The sequence below is a fragment of the Morone saxatilis genome, unplaced genomic scaffold, assembly GCF_004916995.1.
Source record: "Morone saxatilis isolate NCDOM2014 unplaced genomic scaffold, NCSU_SB_2.0 Contig18, whole genome shotgun sequence".
NCBI classification, from domain to species: domain Eukaryota; kingdom Metazoa; phylum Chordata; class Actinopteri; family Moronidae; genus Morone; species Morone saxatilis.
In genome coordinates, this window is record NW_023339740.1 from 8,655,234 (window position 1) to 8,671,883 (window position 16,650).

General features: G+C 38.5%; 1 protein-coding gene across 2 annotated transcripts in view; it reads right to left on the bottom strand.

The window, feature by feature from the left end:
- The window catches only part of slc2a9l2 (solute carrier family 2 member 9, like 2), an 85,350-nt gene that overhangs the window by 29,147 nt on the left and 39,553 nt on the right, over positions 1-16,650 (bottom strand). For both annotated transcript variants that reach the window (XM_035661158.1, XM_035661157.1), the window contains exons 9-10: positions 9,290-9,391; positions 8,791-8,866 (exon numbers count right to left, since the gene is read on the bottom strand). In XM_035661158.1, coding sequence (XP_035517051.1) covers positions 8,791-8,866; positions 9,290-9,391 — 178 coding nt within the window. The remainder of the gene's footprint in view (positions 1-8,790; positions 8,867-9,289; positions 9,392-16,650) is intronic.

Sequence of the window (16,650 nt, forward strand, 5' to 3'; positions counted from 1 at the left end):
ACTTTTCTCTTGATTTATGAGCTCAGTAAATGATTTCAGACTGAATTTATGGTCTCAATCGGTAGTTTCAAGTCTTCTTCCAAACTTTGTGATGTCCATTTTATAAAAAATGATGGTCCAATTAGAGTAAAATAGATGATAAAGCAGGGTATGCTTTTGCTTGTGGCTACCTTGTGATTGTCATTCTCAATGAGTCTGTCCAGCACTAAACTCAGATCAAACTGTCGAACTAGGCAGTGCTGATCAAATATGAGTCAAGATTCTGTTACTGCATTGCCTATTTCTTGCCTAAAATCGTTTCAGAAACATAGTTATAGTGGTGGCCATAATGCTAAACTCGAAAACGGTACTCCACAAACCAATGGGTGACGTCATGATAGGTTTACACTTTGTTTGTCCTCCTGTAGGAGAATACCCATACCCATACCCACTGGAGCTTCACCTAGGACAGTGCCCGCTCCAGCCTATATGGCACAGTAAGTGACATTTAATCCAGAGGAAGTGGGGTTTGGAGATTTGTTTAGAGTAAAAATACCTTCTTGCAGCTTCACAAATAACCTCACTAAACCTGAAATATTTGTGAAATAGCTTGTAACTGTGCAGAAAAATAAACAGGTCAATTACCATTAAGACTCAGAGTGTTGGAAGATTTCAATATTTAATGAAGGTATCAACTGTGTGAGCTTTGCGTAATATTAGTGTATATCAAAAACCAGACTGCACAAGATGATGTGCATTTCAAGTAATTTCAAGTTTCAAGTAAAATGTTTTCTCCTTGATGTTGTCTTCCATCAAATCGAGTATGAAATCCCCAAAATGCTCACAAATTTAAATTCAATTCTTTTTTCAATTTATATAAACCAAGGGAAGTAATATTCTAGTTTTCCCTCTTCTTTCCAGCAAGGGTGCAGAATTGCTTTCAGCCTTTTGTATAACTCACAACTGTGACCTCCCAACCTCCCACCCACTGGGTGGGAGGTTGGGAGGTCGTTTGGGTCACTACAGACACTGTAGCTGCTCTATGGCAAACAAACCCTGAAAACAAATGTTAATTAATGTTTAAATTTAAAATGTAAATTTTCTTCTGCTTTCAGTGTGTCCATTGTTCGTTTAAAATGCTGCTAAAAGCATTTTTATTACTTTCTTAGTTCTCAGATAAATTCAGAGAATGGCTGGCCACAAGTTTGTTTTTATACATTAATATATTAATGTTTTACTGACACTGCTGACTCCACTGTCAGTCCTTTTAAAGCATATTATTAGCAGCTCCCTTTTTAGGGATCAATGCTGTCATCTTCTCAAAGTGAGAAAAGTTTATTGTGACAACACTTTCTCTTTTGGTTGTGAGAGCCATTCGATTTCAGTTTCCATTGATCCCTCGCCCTTGTTCTCTTGCTGAAGAACAGAAGGGCTCGCTTTTTTTAGATCACAAATTTCATCTCTAGGCTCACGGAAGGGAAGACATGAAGGCAGTGACACAAGCAGAAATAAAGAGGAGGAGAGATGCATTTGTATCATACACAAAGTTGCAAAAAGGCAAAATGAGCCTTTGCTATGTTTATTCCTAAGTGGAATATGAAATATGACTATATGCAGGCTTCCTCGAGTTACAACAAACCCACTAAAATAACAATAAACAGACTGAGGTGTTAGATTTTAGGGGTGTCCACATGGGTGTGAAATGTTTATTTTCAACCCAGGCAACAGTCTAATCTCTCTTTTATGTTATAAGTGAGTCACAAGGATTAATTAATATAATATCTCGCCTGTGAAATGAGCACACCAATTACACAATTTGATCAGCTGTGAAAGTAAGATACCTTGATGAATGAGGGCCACTGTGCCATGTATCTGTGGTGTTAGTCTTGCATAACCAGAATTTTCTCCACACTAGACTTTGCTTTGCACTGTTGACAGAGCAGGAGACGGCAGGGGAACACACACAGATAAATTAACACTCATGCTTGCCGTGAGTTGCAGGTCTTAAGGTGCCTTTAGAGATTCAGATTCAGATTGAAGATATCAATTTTCTTGTGTGATGAATGCGTGGTGATTCATTGCCTAACGATATAAAGTATATGAGAGCAGAGGCACGTCATAAGCTTGTGTTGTTTGTTTCACCCTCCATCATTTTGGTTTGTGTGGCCGCATTATTTAACAATGGTGCTTCAGAAATGTCATGCTGGCCAATGTATTCAGCTTCATTTCATGTCGTTTGGTTGGTTTGTAGATGTAGGTCGTAGCATCATCAGTGCATGGATTTATGACTCTGTCAGAATCTTGACCTCTTTGGTTACCCAAAGCTCCTAATTGGCCATCAGTGGACGTGTTTCACAGCATGATCTAGGACTAACGTTTTTGATTGATGACCAAAGAGTTTGACACATTTTACCACATTAGGCTCGAGTCAGACCACTTAAACCTAATGTAGAAAATCTGCAAAAAAGGCAGGAAAAAAGATTACCTTGTTTACCTTGTCGGTTGGCCAATGAACTGGACTTCCTTGTTTGTATTTCATTCTCTCGCCAGTCCCACACCAATGCAGCCCCTTTGGTTGATTTAACACCAAGCTGTTTGCAGTGTGAATGCCCACTTAGGGAGAAAAAAAGGCATTTAAATGATCTCCACAGAGGAAGCACAAGGGCTGAGATTTGAATCCAATTATTTCATGCTGTGGAGCAACAACTAACCACTGCATCTGCAACTGAGCCACTGCTGTCACCACGAGCTGCAGGAACATAAAGTATTATGTAGCTGCACCAAAGGATGAGTGAGACACAAGCCAAGAATATTGCTGCCTTCAGTGAGTGAGAGAAATACACCGCATACAGCATAAATCAAAGAGATCTTATTTATGAAATTGTGATTTGTGAATATACTTGCACATAAAAGTTTAAGTCAAACTCATGTATCAAATGTTCAGCTGCTTCCACATCCGTTGATGGCACTCAATCACCTCACAAATGGGAAGAACTTTCACAGGACATTAATTATTGGGATTTACACAATGGCACTGCCACAGAAACATCATGTTAGAGAAATTATGGGTTATAGTTTTATAATATCTTCAGAATCTCTCACAAAATGACCAAAGAAAGCAAGAAAGCATATTCTTGTAATTAAAGTAAAACCGAACATATGGATGAAGATCATGCTGCAGGTGTTTGCCATCACATCCTTGCTGTGAAAGATGTTCAATTAAAGTAGCTTGATTTAAAACGGCCATACACCAAACAGTATTTCACAGCCACTTGAAGAAACACCAGTACCACGGGAAAAAGCTGCTGGTCCCAAACTAATGAACACATCAACGTATCTTTGGGAAAGTGTCGGTCTCTGGTGTCCTGTCCAACAGTGACAATCTGCTCAGTATTTACTCATGGGCAGGATAGAGGGGACAGCCCTCTGAGGACTATGGGTAAACCAGTAGGAAAATATTTCTCCCCTTCTCACTTTTCAAGAGCTTAATATTTACTGACTTTCCTCTGTCAATGTGGCTCCTTATACACCAACAGCTCCAGCTGTTATATTATATACAACACTTATCAAAATGCCAAGTGTCAGCCAATTCTCCGTGCAGGATGCAGAAACAGACAATATTGTGCAGCTGTATCTGGTCTTGTTAGTTTATTCATTATATCTGGTCTTGTTAGTTTTCATATAGGCACCACCATTACAAGGGGTGCGAAAAGGCTCGGGGGGGAGTTGTTTTCTCTGGTTTGACAAGGTGGTCAAATCTGACACACTCAACACCAGAGTCGGAGAAAGTCAGAATTTCGAGTTAATGAGATGATGGTTTCAGCTCGCTAGAAGAAGCAAAAAAGAGAAAAATTTCGAGTTCTGAAACTGTTCGGATTTCTTTCTTTTAAATGGCAACCGAGTTCATGGTCTAAAATAAAGTCTGAACATCAGCTTTTAAAACAGAACTTTGGAAACCTCATGCTTGATCCATGGAAAGCCAGAAAATGGAAATACAGGAATGGAACTTTTCAACAACTAATCATTTCCATACATATTTGTTTGGTGGTCTCTATAGTGACAGCTGAACAAATGGTTAGCTTCAAGAACCTATACAGTAAGCCCCTGTTAAAGCCTCCAGCAGTTAAAGGACCCAAATAACCTTGACTAGATATATTTGCACCATAGGTACTCCACACTAGCTCTGCTGCAAAATAATGTATTTTTTTTCAGCAGATGGCACTTCCACTTGTCAATCGTACTCATCTGTCTACCTGTGAAAGATTTGTGAAATATTTCTCATCTGGAGCTGCAGCAGCTGCCTGTGCCAATTAAAAGTCATATGTGTGGTACACGTCAAAAACAGCACATACAGTAGTTTGCAGGCCTGTCCTACCAAACGAGCAAAATGAAATGTATTAGGAGTAACAGGGCAGGTGTAATAGAGCATTCGGTGATACTTCAGTTAAGGCAAAAATCTGAATTTTACGGCTGTAGTGGAAAAACTTTCAGTCACTTTCATATGTGACTTAAAGTCATTCTCCACTCATAATCTATGTTCAATAACTCAATAACTTCCCCTATGAGGATTCCAATGTCCAAAGAAATTTTTCAAATATGGTTTTAATGTAATGTGTCTCGCTATTGCTGATCTCGTTGAAGCTCCTAAACTCAAACTGAATATTTTGTCAAAAAACGTTTTGAATATTTACAGCCACATTATCACTTAGAGGTTGCTCCTTTATACTGTATTTTTAATTTAATGCACACTTAATAAGAGAATTCTATTCCACATCAATTAAATTCATTTGCAGTCGTCAAAATGACAGTAAAGCTGTTTTCTTGGAGGATGCAGGGATTATTTTATCTTTTTTTTTTAAATATTATTTGTTTGGCCTTTATGCCTTTATATGACAGTAATAGCTGGAGAGAAACAGGAAAGGGGGCAGAGAGAGGGGGGACGACATGCAGCAAAGGGCCGCAGGTCAGACTCGAACCCAGGCCGCTGCGTATATGGGTCGCCACCGGGATTATTTTATCTTTAAAGGGACTAAAACCATAAATTAATTTAAAAGTATTGCTGTACAGTCAAAGGCTGATTAAATATGCCTCCGGGCAGTGGACACAAAGTCATCTAAAACTCTTTAAAAAACCCATTAAAGAGCTATCTACTTTCATTTTGGTGCCATATTCCTTCATTAAGATGAGTATAGCCGGTGTCGTTTTTTTCTGAAACAACATTGCAACTGAATTATGATGAAGGAAAATATCATCCAATGCAATTATGTGGTTTCATATGTTTTTTATTACTTTTTCATTATATTAACACAAATCATACCTGTTAATAGGATACATTTTTTATTGGTTCTTTTCCCAGGATTTGCTAATAATAAAAACTTAAATTACAAAGCTTTATACTTTTTATTATTATCTGAATAAGAGCTCTACCATCTGAACAGTTTTTTCCACATTCCCAAGGTTTGGGATCGTCCATCATCAAGTGACGGGTGTGACCGCCTGTGATATTACTCTCAGGTACAGAGGCCTTTAACATCGCTTGTCCAGCCTGAGATATTTTTTTATCTAATGCCACGACTGTAATGTGATTTTGAAGATAAATTAAACACTAGATATAGTGAAAAAGGTAATAATAGCCAAAGAAGTGTGTTATGGGTATCTATGGATTATAGCATAATAAACCTGACATATGTTCTCTTTGAATGAATCGGACACACTGAAATTGACCTAGTGTGATAGTTTTTATCACAACAGCTGTAGATGCTGAATGGAACTGAGTGCTATCTCTTATTTTCAGTGTGTAGTGTTCTGAAATTAAAGCATTTATCATTACAAGTAGTTGTGTGTAGCTTCATGTGCACCAAGCATCTAATCACCACAGGGGACAGGGGGTCACGTCCTCCCAAATATATGATATATGTTAATAGACAGGGTGCGAACTACAGGGGAGCCAGGGGGAGGTTGGCACCTCTTAATAAGACATGACCGGAAAACATGATTTGTTACATTTTTGGTACTCCCTAAAATATTGACAATTTGCAATTGTCCCATTTAATTCTCTTTTCCTGTATTTTTTTCTTCATTCACCATGCGTAAAATTAGGTTATTGCTGATGTATGTCATGTACTGATTATTATATATAGGTTGTTGACATACGTAGGGAGCTCCCCCATTGCCATTGTATTGTTTTTACAATGTATGCTCATGGCCCGAGCTAGTAGGTAAGGGTTTCATATGTGAAAATACATGTAAATCTGTGACAGAAATTACTAACAGAAAATAAATCTCATCACATATGATTTTTTCGAGAACTGAATTGCTCATATGGGTAAAATATATTAAATATAAGTATTTTATTGCATGTGGATCTATATTAAGTGCGTGAGAACAGCAATGCGTAGAAAGTAATAATAAGTAGGCAGCGCAGGTAACAATCAGATGTGCATGGATTTTAATCAGAAATGGCTGCTCTGAGCAGCACGTGGAGATGTCGGCTGTGTCAAAAATTTGAGATTTGAAAGACAGGAGTTCACACCTGGCACTTAACACAGTTGTGTTAAATGGATAGTGAGGAACATTGTGTACTGTATGCAACTACACCACATGCAAACAACTCTTGTTCAGAATATAAACTATTCCAACTCTGCTCTATTGTACTGGACATACTTTATCTTAAAAGACAGACTTGACCTGATTCATTAAACCTAAATTAAATTCATAAATCAACTATATATCATATATCCGTCTGTGTGGTGGAGTATAAATACATACAACGCAGCTGGCTCTGTAGATGCTCCACATTTCATTTCATGTTTGCATCTTATATTAAACTCTGTGGTATCAAACCAAAACACATGCTGGTGCATTTTTCTACTTTTATAGTGACAGATTCAAATAAGCAACAAAGCTTTCACACAACCCAAAACAACTTCTCAATCTTTGCTGTAGACCTGACTCCTGCAAAGCGTAACTACTTGCAGTAAATTACACTTTTCAGCATCAAGATTTTAATCTAACCTATTTCAATCTAGGATTATTATAATAGACCACTTTAGAACAAACAAGGGTGCACATCCAGTTTGATTCTGGGATTATAGCTTCTCCTCACAGTGAGAGCAAGTGCCCCCACAGACCCCAGTCCAACTGCTCTATCAGCACCATTTATATTTTCACTACATTTCATTTTATATGCTCTGGCTATTGTTCTGGAAAATTGTGAATGAAGGAGAAAAGAAAGGCAGAAAGACAAACAAACCTGACCATTTTATATCATTTAATTATACATTGTAAAGCATGTAGCTAAGTGTGCAAAGACATAGGAATGATTCTTAATCTTTCATCATATATGCTGCCGTTGGGCCTACCGTCCATACGCGCCTCATACTGCAGTTTAATGAGGCGAATTGCATCTTGGTTACAAAACAACCCAGGTAGTCACAAATAATGAGAGGATTTAGCAAACCAAGCTCTCCACCTCTGACAAGTGAACGTCCTTTGATCATCCACAGACTGACACTGAAGCCACACTTTCCAATTGGAAAGTGAAACTACCTTCTCTAAATATTGTTTCAGGTCATTGGTTGTTTAGAAAGATCTCTATCACAATATGACTAATCTCACACAATATTGACAGGGTTTCATCTCTATCGCTATTTGTAGTTAAACACAGAGATAGTCCCTCCAGAATGTGCAGATAGATGAAAATGGATAGTTGGAGTTGCCCTTTAACTCATCATATGAAAAACTAAACTCGCCCTTTTTCGCTGTTACAAAGACACATAATCTTTGTGTTTTGTCAAACTTTGAAATATCTGGGCCACTGTTTCCATGGTGAAATGACTGGAGTTGAATTGTGGCTCCTCGTTTATCCACTCACACGCTCTGAGCACTACTGGGGTCAACCCTCAAGTGAATTTTCTTGTCTACCCCTCCCAGTCATTCACCATTCCTAAGAAGTGAGGGGCGTCAGTTGTTTCAATAGACCATAAATCATTTCTGTGCGGTGGAAAAAAATAAGAAGGTATGTCTCTTTCCTCGACAATTAACACAGAAGTTGCCCTGAGCAAGGCACTGAGCGATCAAAATCTACAGTGGAGGACAGTAAAAGGGCTGTGCAGCCTGCAGACTTCACTGGTTTATGTCTTTTTTTTCATCTGATTATCAAAGAGCATGGTCTCTTGGTTAGGAAAATCAGACGTGCTTCTGCTACTATTCTGTATTTTTCAATGTTATTTTATTTTATTTTTTCTTACTTACTCTGCTGTTCTCATCTCATCCTGATACACTGAGGCACTTAACTTTCCCTGGAGATATTATTATTCCGAAGGGATGTATATGTGTGATGACAGCGATAGCCTCACCTTGAAACTGAAAGTCAACCTCCCACCAAGACCAACTGTGCACACTCAAACTGTCCCCTGTGCATTTGCAGTGCCATGCCGTATACAGTATACTGTATGGCTCATTTTTAGTATGCTAATATATGACAGCACCTTCAACTGGGATTCTTATTACTAACACACTAGTCGGCTGATTATTCCAAGTAGTACAAAAAGTACTGCAAACACAGCTCCATCTCTAGTTTAAAAAGTGAGGACTAGAGTTAGGTTGCTCACATTGATTATTCAACAACTACTCCACTGAATTACAGGCAAATATGAATGACAAAATCTGCTGCGTATTTATTCAATCTCTTTTAAGTGCAGCTTTAAGTAAAGTGGAGCATTCAGTGAGGCCTGTAAATATGAAATCAAAAAAGAGAAAGTAGGTAAAAAGGAGAACATCTCAGCCTGTAATGTAGGTCAGTAGTTTTACCTGGCCCAGAGCAAAAGGACGCAATCACAGCCAGTATACAGATGTAGCTGAGGTAGGGCATCCATGACACACTGTCCTGTGATAAGAGAGTGAGAGAGATGATATTATATTCAGTTCGGAGCAGGAATATCACAGTAAATATATTGGGGATATGAATAATTAACAGCTACTTCCTTTATTTTATTTTGTTGTTTTAAGCAGCAAACAGCACCAAATAAATTTAGAAAAAATCGATACCTTTGTATGATACTAAAATTATTTTTCATTGTTTGTTGTTCTGCTGATCACGATATGTCCAATGTCATATATGTTTTGAAGTTGGCAGACATTCTATTTTGCAGAGGTATAATAACCTCATTCCCTCAGAGTAGGAATACTGATGGCATTTTGTTCACAGTGTAATTGGGCAGCAGTACAGAGCACCGATGTGAATTGAGGCACCTTTTCACTTAAAGTATGTCTAGAATGAGGTCAATGAAGAGAAGGAAGTGCAGCTTACCTGGAAATTGAGGAACACTGTGAGTAGACTGAAGAACACGGCCATTGCAGAGAAACCAAATATTAGGAGGGGCTTCCTCCCAATCCGTTCTATCACTAAGCCCTGTGGACAAGACAAGAAAACCTGGTATAATATAATAAGCATTTTAAGTGGTTTCTGTACAGTTTCTGTGCGATCATAAACCTTTTTGTTACCACACTAGAGGCAAATTACATAGCAGATGAAAAATGTCTGATCAATATGTTACCATCTATTTGAGATTTTGTGCATTTTCTCAGCTTTCAAGATCATACTGTGTGCACCATATGGTAGCATTATTGAACATGACAGTTCAGGAAACAAAAATGAAAACTAATTTGAAAGCAAAGATTTGCTGAAGACGGAGGCAGTGTATCACACCTATTTGCTTAACCCTTCAAACCAACAGTAAATTCTACTGGAAGATGAGGGTAGAAGAAAGAAGAGGTGGTAGAGAATGGCCTCTACATAATGCATCATGATACACATACAGTGACTCACAGATTTAATCATACACAATGCTGCATGTCGCTCATCAATAATTCCATGGGCACTTTTCTATTTCCACTCAGATGTCCTTCTACTTGGGTCACTTTGAGAGCTGGAGGCCAGACACATTCATGGCAACCTTCAAGCCCAGACAGAGCCCAAAGCAAACCCCTCACCGCAGCAGCAGGCCTTCCTCCATCATGGCCTCAGAGCACTTAAGTATTAAAGCCACTACCCGCAACTCGCCTAAGCAGTGGGATTTCACAAGGTTGTGGAAAAAGGTCTCTGGTATTTGTACAGTATATATCCCTATAGTGAGGGGCTTCTGAGTGCAAAAGGGTGGAAGATAAGATAACATGTAGTGTTTTTTTCTATGTGTTAATATGTGTGGTATAGTGGAGTGCAGATACAACACTTCACAGTCCACAAAGGCTACATTTTTCTTATTTTGAGCTTGTTATGCCACAGAACGAATTGGCTTTAGATTTGGATTGCCTCCAAAAGCTTTGGAATTCACTGTGTGTGTGTGTGTGTGTGGTGTGTCGTGTGCGGTGCTGCTGTGATGTGACTGGAATCTCGCACGCACCCATCTCACTGTACCGAAGGCATGAAGGATGTCTTTTCCCTCCCCCAGACCATACCGCTCCGCAGCACCGACAAATGCACATACAACTACACCCACCACACCCAACCCAAACCACGCAACAAAAGCCCGCAGCTCATTAAGTCTCCTGAAGGTGTAAGAGGCTGAATATTTATGCCTACCGCTGTGTGTGTGCTGTGTCGCTGTGTGTGTGTGGCGTGTGTGTGTATGAGCCGGTATGGTAAAGAGCGAGGACAAAAGTGAAGTGTCTATCAACTGTAAGAATGTGTTTGTTATTACCAATAAGAAATAAGACCTGAGAAAAAGAAAAAGATGTGTGTGTTACAGTGTGAAGCCTTGCTTCTATGAAGGCTGTTGATTACATTCTGAGTACACTCCACTATAAGCTTAAATGTACAGAAGTTGAGAATGGGTGTGCTTGTGGTTCTAATGCCTTTATCTCACGAGACATCTCAAGTAAACAAAAGGTCAGTTCCTCAAGATAACAAAAATGTATAATGAGAAAACAACTTTTGCTTTCTTAGGACAAAAACAAAGATTATGGAAAACTCGAAAAGGAGGTGGTTCATTTGATCACACCATTTGAGGCTTCAAACGGCCACCTGTCATCTGTCACGGGGGACTTCAAACACGACTGAAAGACGGCGTTAAAGTTAGCAGCTATTAGATCATGCCACATGATGACCAATTTTTTACCTTTGGGACCAATACTATCCACGGAGAAGACTGCGATTGTCTATCCATCGGCAGTTTTTTTTAGCTGCTGGCTTTTTTTTTTGGTCAGTAATGAAAGTGAAATATAGCAATTCGGCAAGTTGCCTGTCATTTTCATTCTGTTCTAAATTCTATAAAGCGCCATCCTATGCATCGCTGGCAATGCCACTCTTTGTCGGTCTTCAATTAACGGGCAGTCATAAAAATTAATCGCAAGTTCGGCTCTGTCTTCGCGCTTCCATATGAGCAACTGTGTGTCTTCAAATTGGTTTTCATGACCACATATGCTCCAAACTAACGATACCTGCTTTCAAGAGTTTCATGGCATAGCAATGCCACGGCGTGGCCCTAAAATCATCTGCTACTTATAGGCATCCAACCATCTACCGCCATGGTACTATATTGCTCATAACACCACTGTGAGAACGTCAATACCAATCTATCTATTACTGCTAACTCTATCACCTCTACATCTATCTATGCTATCTCAATCTATCTACTCCACTCTATCTATCTATCTATATTACTTTATTTTAAATGCTTCCTTGCTACGATACAATATGATCAGCTTTTGTATTCCGTGATGATTTGTTTGTGTTTATACTTTAATTTGTCAAAGGGCTACTGAGTATGACGACATGGCCGGACGTGTGTGATTTAATGCGGGGTGGCACACACTCCACAATTCTTGTGTGTTAGCCAGCCGTATAGTGACAAGTGTGCCGCAGTGAAAGGTCGATGGCTCAGTAGGGCACTAGAAAAGGAGGAAGGAGCTCAGTGGATAGCATGTTGCATTAAGTTATCATACATTGTGACATTGTTTTTTTTTCTTTTTCATAATGTTTTTCTTAAAGATTTTAAAATAGCTGTGATAAGATCAGAAGAAAGATGATATAACACAGAATGAATTAATTAAACAGAGCTTAATAAAATGCAGAATAAACAAGTCTTTGCTTGATGCTTAATGATGCATTAGGATTTAATGAGATGCAAAATTTAAAGGCAGCATGAAAGCATACTAAGCCAATGGAAAGATATGAACAGATGCGAGGGGACGTGAACGGATAAAACTTCACTCCAGGCAGCGTGAATTGTGGTGGTGGTGCTCGACTTGTAAACATCTTAACACCAATAAGAAAATCCCAGATTATTTCGAGCTGTATGATGTCACTCCACAAACGCACAGAGATGGGAGCACAAAGAGAGAGGGCCTGGAAGAAAAAATAAGAGAAACAACTGGAGTTGATAGTCGTAAGTTTTAAAATCCCTCTGTCGCATGCAAACACTCTTACAAAGTCGAGTGTAAATTTGCTTTGTGTTCAATCGGTGTGCACCTTAAGAGTCCAGCCAATCTCAAATAATGGGGGAGATTATTCCTAAACCTCGTCCCTACTGTGACAAAAGCCTCAACTCTTGTCCTGAGTCTGTCAAGGGTCATTAACAGCAGCACTTTTACAAAGATACAAGGGTACAGCAGATATGTGAGAAAGAAATTCATATAGTTACACAATATATGATGTTCTGGTTATGTGAAACCCTGTAAATATGATGCACGAGGGGGGGAAACGCTGGGGGGAAAAAATCTGTTTCACTCTGGGTCTGAATGGGGTTGGATGGTAGGTGCTGGGCCACCTGGATATCACTGTTTCTCAAATGCATACAGTTTCCTGTCGCTTCCACAGTCAGTTTTCTCATAAATGATAACTGAAAAATACAATAATTCAATAAAAAAGCCTGGACTGGACTCATCCATCCATCCCGTATATTTTCTACACCCACTTATTTTGTTCAGTGTCACTTATCAGCCTATCCTAGCACGCATTGTTAGAGCAGTGGAAACAGGTTGCCAGTGTGCCATAGTGCTGTCACTGCAGACAAACACATTTCAAGTGTCCATTATGAACAGTTTCCTCTATTAAGAACCTGTGCACTACATGCCACAGTCCTGTGATAATGAAGAGAAGTCGAACGATTCCACCAGCTAAAGTGACCCACAACAAAAAACTGATGTCCTTGTATTGGAGGTGCAAAATTGCCACTAGCAACTATGAGATTCCCTTAATAGACTGAAGGTGTTAAATTAGCTTTGGAGGAGATAACACTTTTGATTGTCCTGGTCTGAGGACAACCATTGCCTATTTTTACAGTTCAATGACATTACACTCTGTATGGGGGGTTATTGAATTAAAGCATGAAATTTCAACCAATTATCACATACAGTTAGCCAATTTTTACAAAGACCCGTTAAGGACATTATGGCCTGTTTATGTCAGTCAGATATTCTGTGTAATGTTATTTTCTGTGATCGTGGGACATAGTAACAAACTGGATGACACCAGTCACACATGAGTTGAATAAAAGACGTTAAATGTGCCCTTTTATTCTTTTTTGACATGCATCAAAATTATAAAAAAAATACCTCCAGTATCATTGCTTCACCACTAACACCACATAGGTACATTCACATTCACAGAAAGTTACCCAAATACACTCATATTTCTACAACCATTCAAAGGGACCTTATGACTGTCATATAGGAGTGGCTAAACATGCCATGCAAGCACTGAATGTGAGTTAGTATATGCAACGCCATACCATATATGATAGGAGATTAGTGGGTCAGTGGGAAGTGCTGTCAGATACATTAACTAAAAAAGACGATTTATTAATAATTCCAGTAGATAACGTGTTCACTGCTGAATGGATGTACTTATGTAAAATAAATCATTTAGTATTAGTTTAGTTTAAACCTCTATCTTGTTCTGTATAAAGGACATTGGATAATGTGGGTCCAAACAATTTCTTACCTCCAAATAATATAAAATGTCGCATTAAATTCTCACTTTCACACATCTTTACACATCACAAATCGTAATTTCTCTATGGAGCATACCAGGAAAGATGGTGCATGGGCACTCCCAAAACTCATTAAGACCAAACTGCAAATTGCAAAAATCCTCACAGAATTCCAGTGTTGACAGACAAGCATTGATTTTGCAGCATTGACCTTTCTATTGTGGGTATTTCTTCTCCTTCTTGATTAGGAATATGAAAATGATATGCATGATATGTAAGAAATTATGGTTGGTGTGTTGGTAGTTGTGTTGTGCGTCGTTACTAATGAAACAGAAATACAGCTAAATGCCCCCTGTGGTGTATTTAATTTGAAGCACATATCACAGGATTTGGGGATTAAACCTGACCTTTGCTATGTTTACTGCCTAAATAAAAAAGGTTGCATCTTAAGGCCAGGTGTAGACTTTGATTAAAATGTCAAAAATATTTGAAGCTCCTGAAACCACAAATAAAATTCATCTTTCTCATCGGATGTCAAAGAGTCCCTGGTTGTGAACATGAGGCTCAAACAAATGGTTTCTGTTCAGTAGCAATAAAATATTAACACAGGCCCGTAAAACTCTTGAGGTTGCTTTCAAAAAGAAAGATAATCTGCTTTTCCCCAAAAGAAATTCTTTCTTGTAAGTTTTTGCTTCTTCCTGAAAGTGCTTGAGATACTGTTACACAGCAAACCTTGTACAGATTATAGCTATAGCATCTTGTTAGTTATATTAAAAAATCACCTTGGATAAAAGTAAGCAAAAATCAAATAAAGTTGTTTTTTTAAGCTATAAGGCATCCGTCATACTATAAATATAGGACATGTAATTTGTTAGACAGCTAGCATGCAGCCTTACAACTGATATTTGAGAATTTTTTATCTCCTTTGTATACTCCAGTCAGCAGCCAGAGGCTCATTATTATCAGCAGTATAAAAAGGGTGGTGTCCATCAAAGGCGTTTTTGGGTGAGTTGGCTGTAGCTGACGGGTAAATGCTGTAGGGCCGGATAGAAAACTAGTATCTGAGGGGTACATGCTGGTGTTTGAAGTTAGTCATCTGGCAGCTAAGTCACTCAATGGGGTCTTTTCACTGCTGCAGATCAAAGATCAGCTTTAATGTGTTTGCGCTGAGAGGAATCACAGAAATAGGTATCGGCCCAAGCACGGCGTTAACTCTCTAATTAAATGAAGAGAGATGTGTATTTCCCACTACATTTTCTACTGAGCTTTTGTTTGAAAAGTATACTTGATGCACAGAAATTCATCCTAGTTCATATAGGGTTATTAAACTGTTTAATTATGTGCATGTTTTGATCAAAACGTCCAAGGAACTAAAGAGCCCCAGAGTTTGTTTTTTTTTTCGATGGAAGCCGCGACCCACCCACATCAAGCAGCACAGAGCAGATAGCATTGACACAGGAAACAAATTTCATGTTATATCAACATTGTGGCACCAAGCCAGACCAATCAGTCAGAGGCAGGTCAGAAGAGATTTGACACAATGAACAATGGAGAAACACACCATTTTGAATCCTTTTTAAGGACAAAATATAACGAGTTAACAATGCCAGGCAGGCAATACTGAAGGTTCTCTGCTTCTGAAATGCTTTTGGTGGGATTTGAAGACGCGCGGTTCAAAAGACCAAACTGTGTGACGTCATAAAGCTGTTGCATCAAGGTTGGTATAGACCAAAGCAGAGTTAAAAGGAGAGTGAATGCTAAACTTATTGTGTACTGTCAGGTTGAAATACAACGACAAATGAATGCTGATGTTTCTCTGTGTCTGCTGGATGTGTAAATAAGCCACAGTTTCCTTATTTGTACGATTGCAAAATCAACTTTATAAGGTCAGCATGTTGAGCTGCCCCCAAGTGGCCAAACAAAATCTATTAATGCAGGTTTAACATAAGTGTAAATTAAACATCCGTGAAAACCATATTCAAATATTGCAGTCTAAACTAACTCTGTACACAAGTTGTAGCAGTTGTGAGGCATACGTAAACACAGAAATTGCACTCGGATGCGGCAAGCAAGCCGAGATCACCAAAAAAGGCTTGTTTCACAAACCAACCACAGGACTTTATGATAGAAGAAATGTGATTTTAGCATGATTTCAAAAGCTAAATTACAAATAGACCCATCTGCTGATTGTAAAATCTGTTCAGGAACTGAACTGATCTCATAATCAATCTATAGGCTATAAATCATGTATATAGTTATGTAAATTATTTGGTTAATATTATTTATATGCTGATCAGTTTGGGTATTAATTAATACATCAAAAGTTGTTAAAACTGCTGCACTTGTATCCTACTCTGTGTACTTTTTCCATTCATTAGGTTCATTAAAAAGTGTAATAAGGCCCCAATCATTAGTGTAGCCTACATGACGCCTCCTTTGATCGTACCTTCTCGTCATTATTCAAACACAGTTGATTTAGTCAAGTCAAGTCTAAAAATACCAAATATTTCTTAATAAAAAACATAAATCAGTGCTGAAAAAACTTCTGTCAGTCACCAGAATTAGATTTTCAACAAAACTGTCCAATCAAGAAATTACTTGTCAGTCTAAATGACATGTCAGTCTACTCCCTTGGTTCGTTAGTAAAATGTCAGTGTAAACATTAACCTGACAAGAACTAAAATTCTACAATGTATTATTTTTTACCTTGCTTCAAAACAAATGAACCAAACTACAAGTG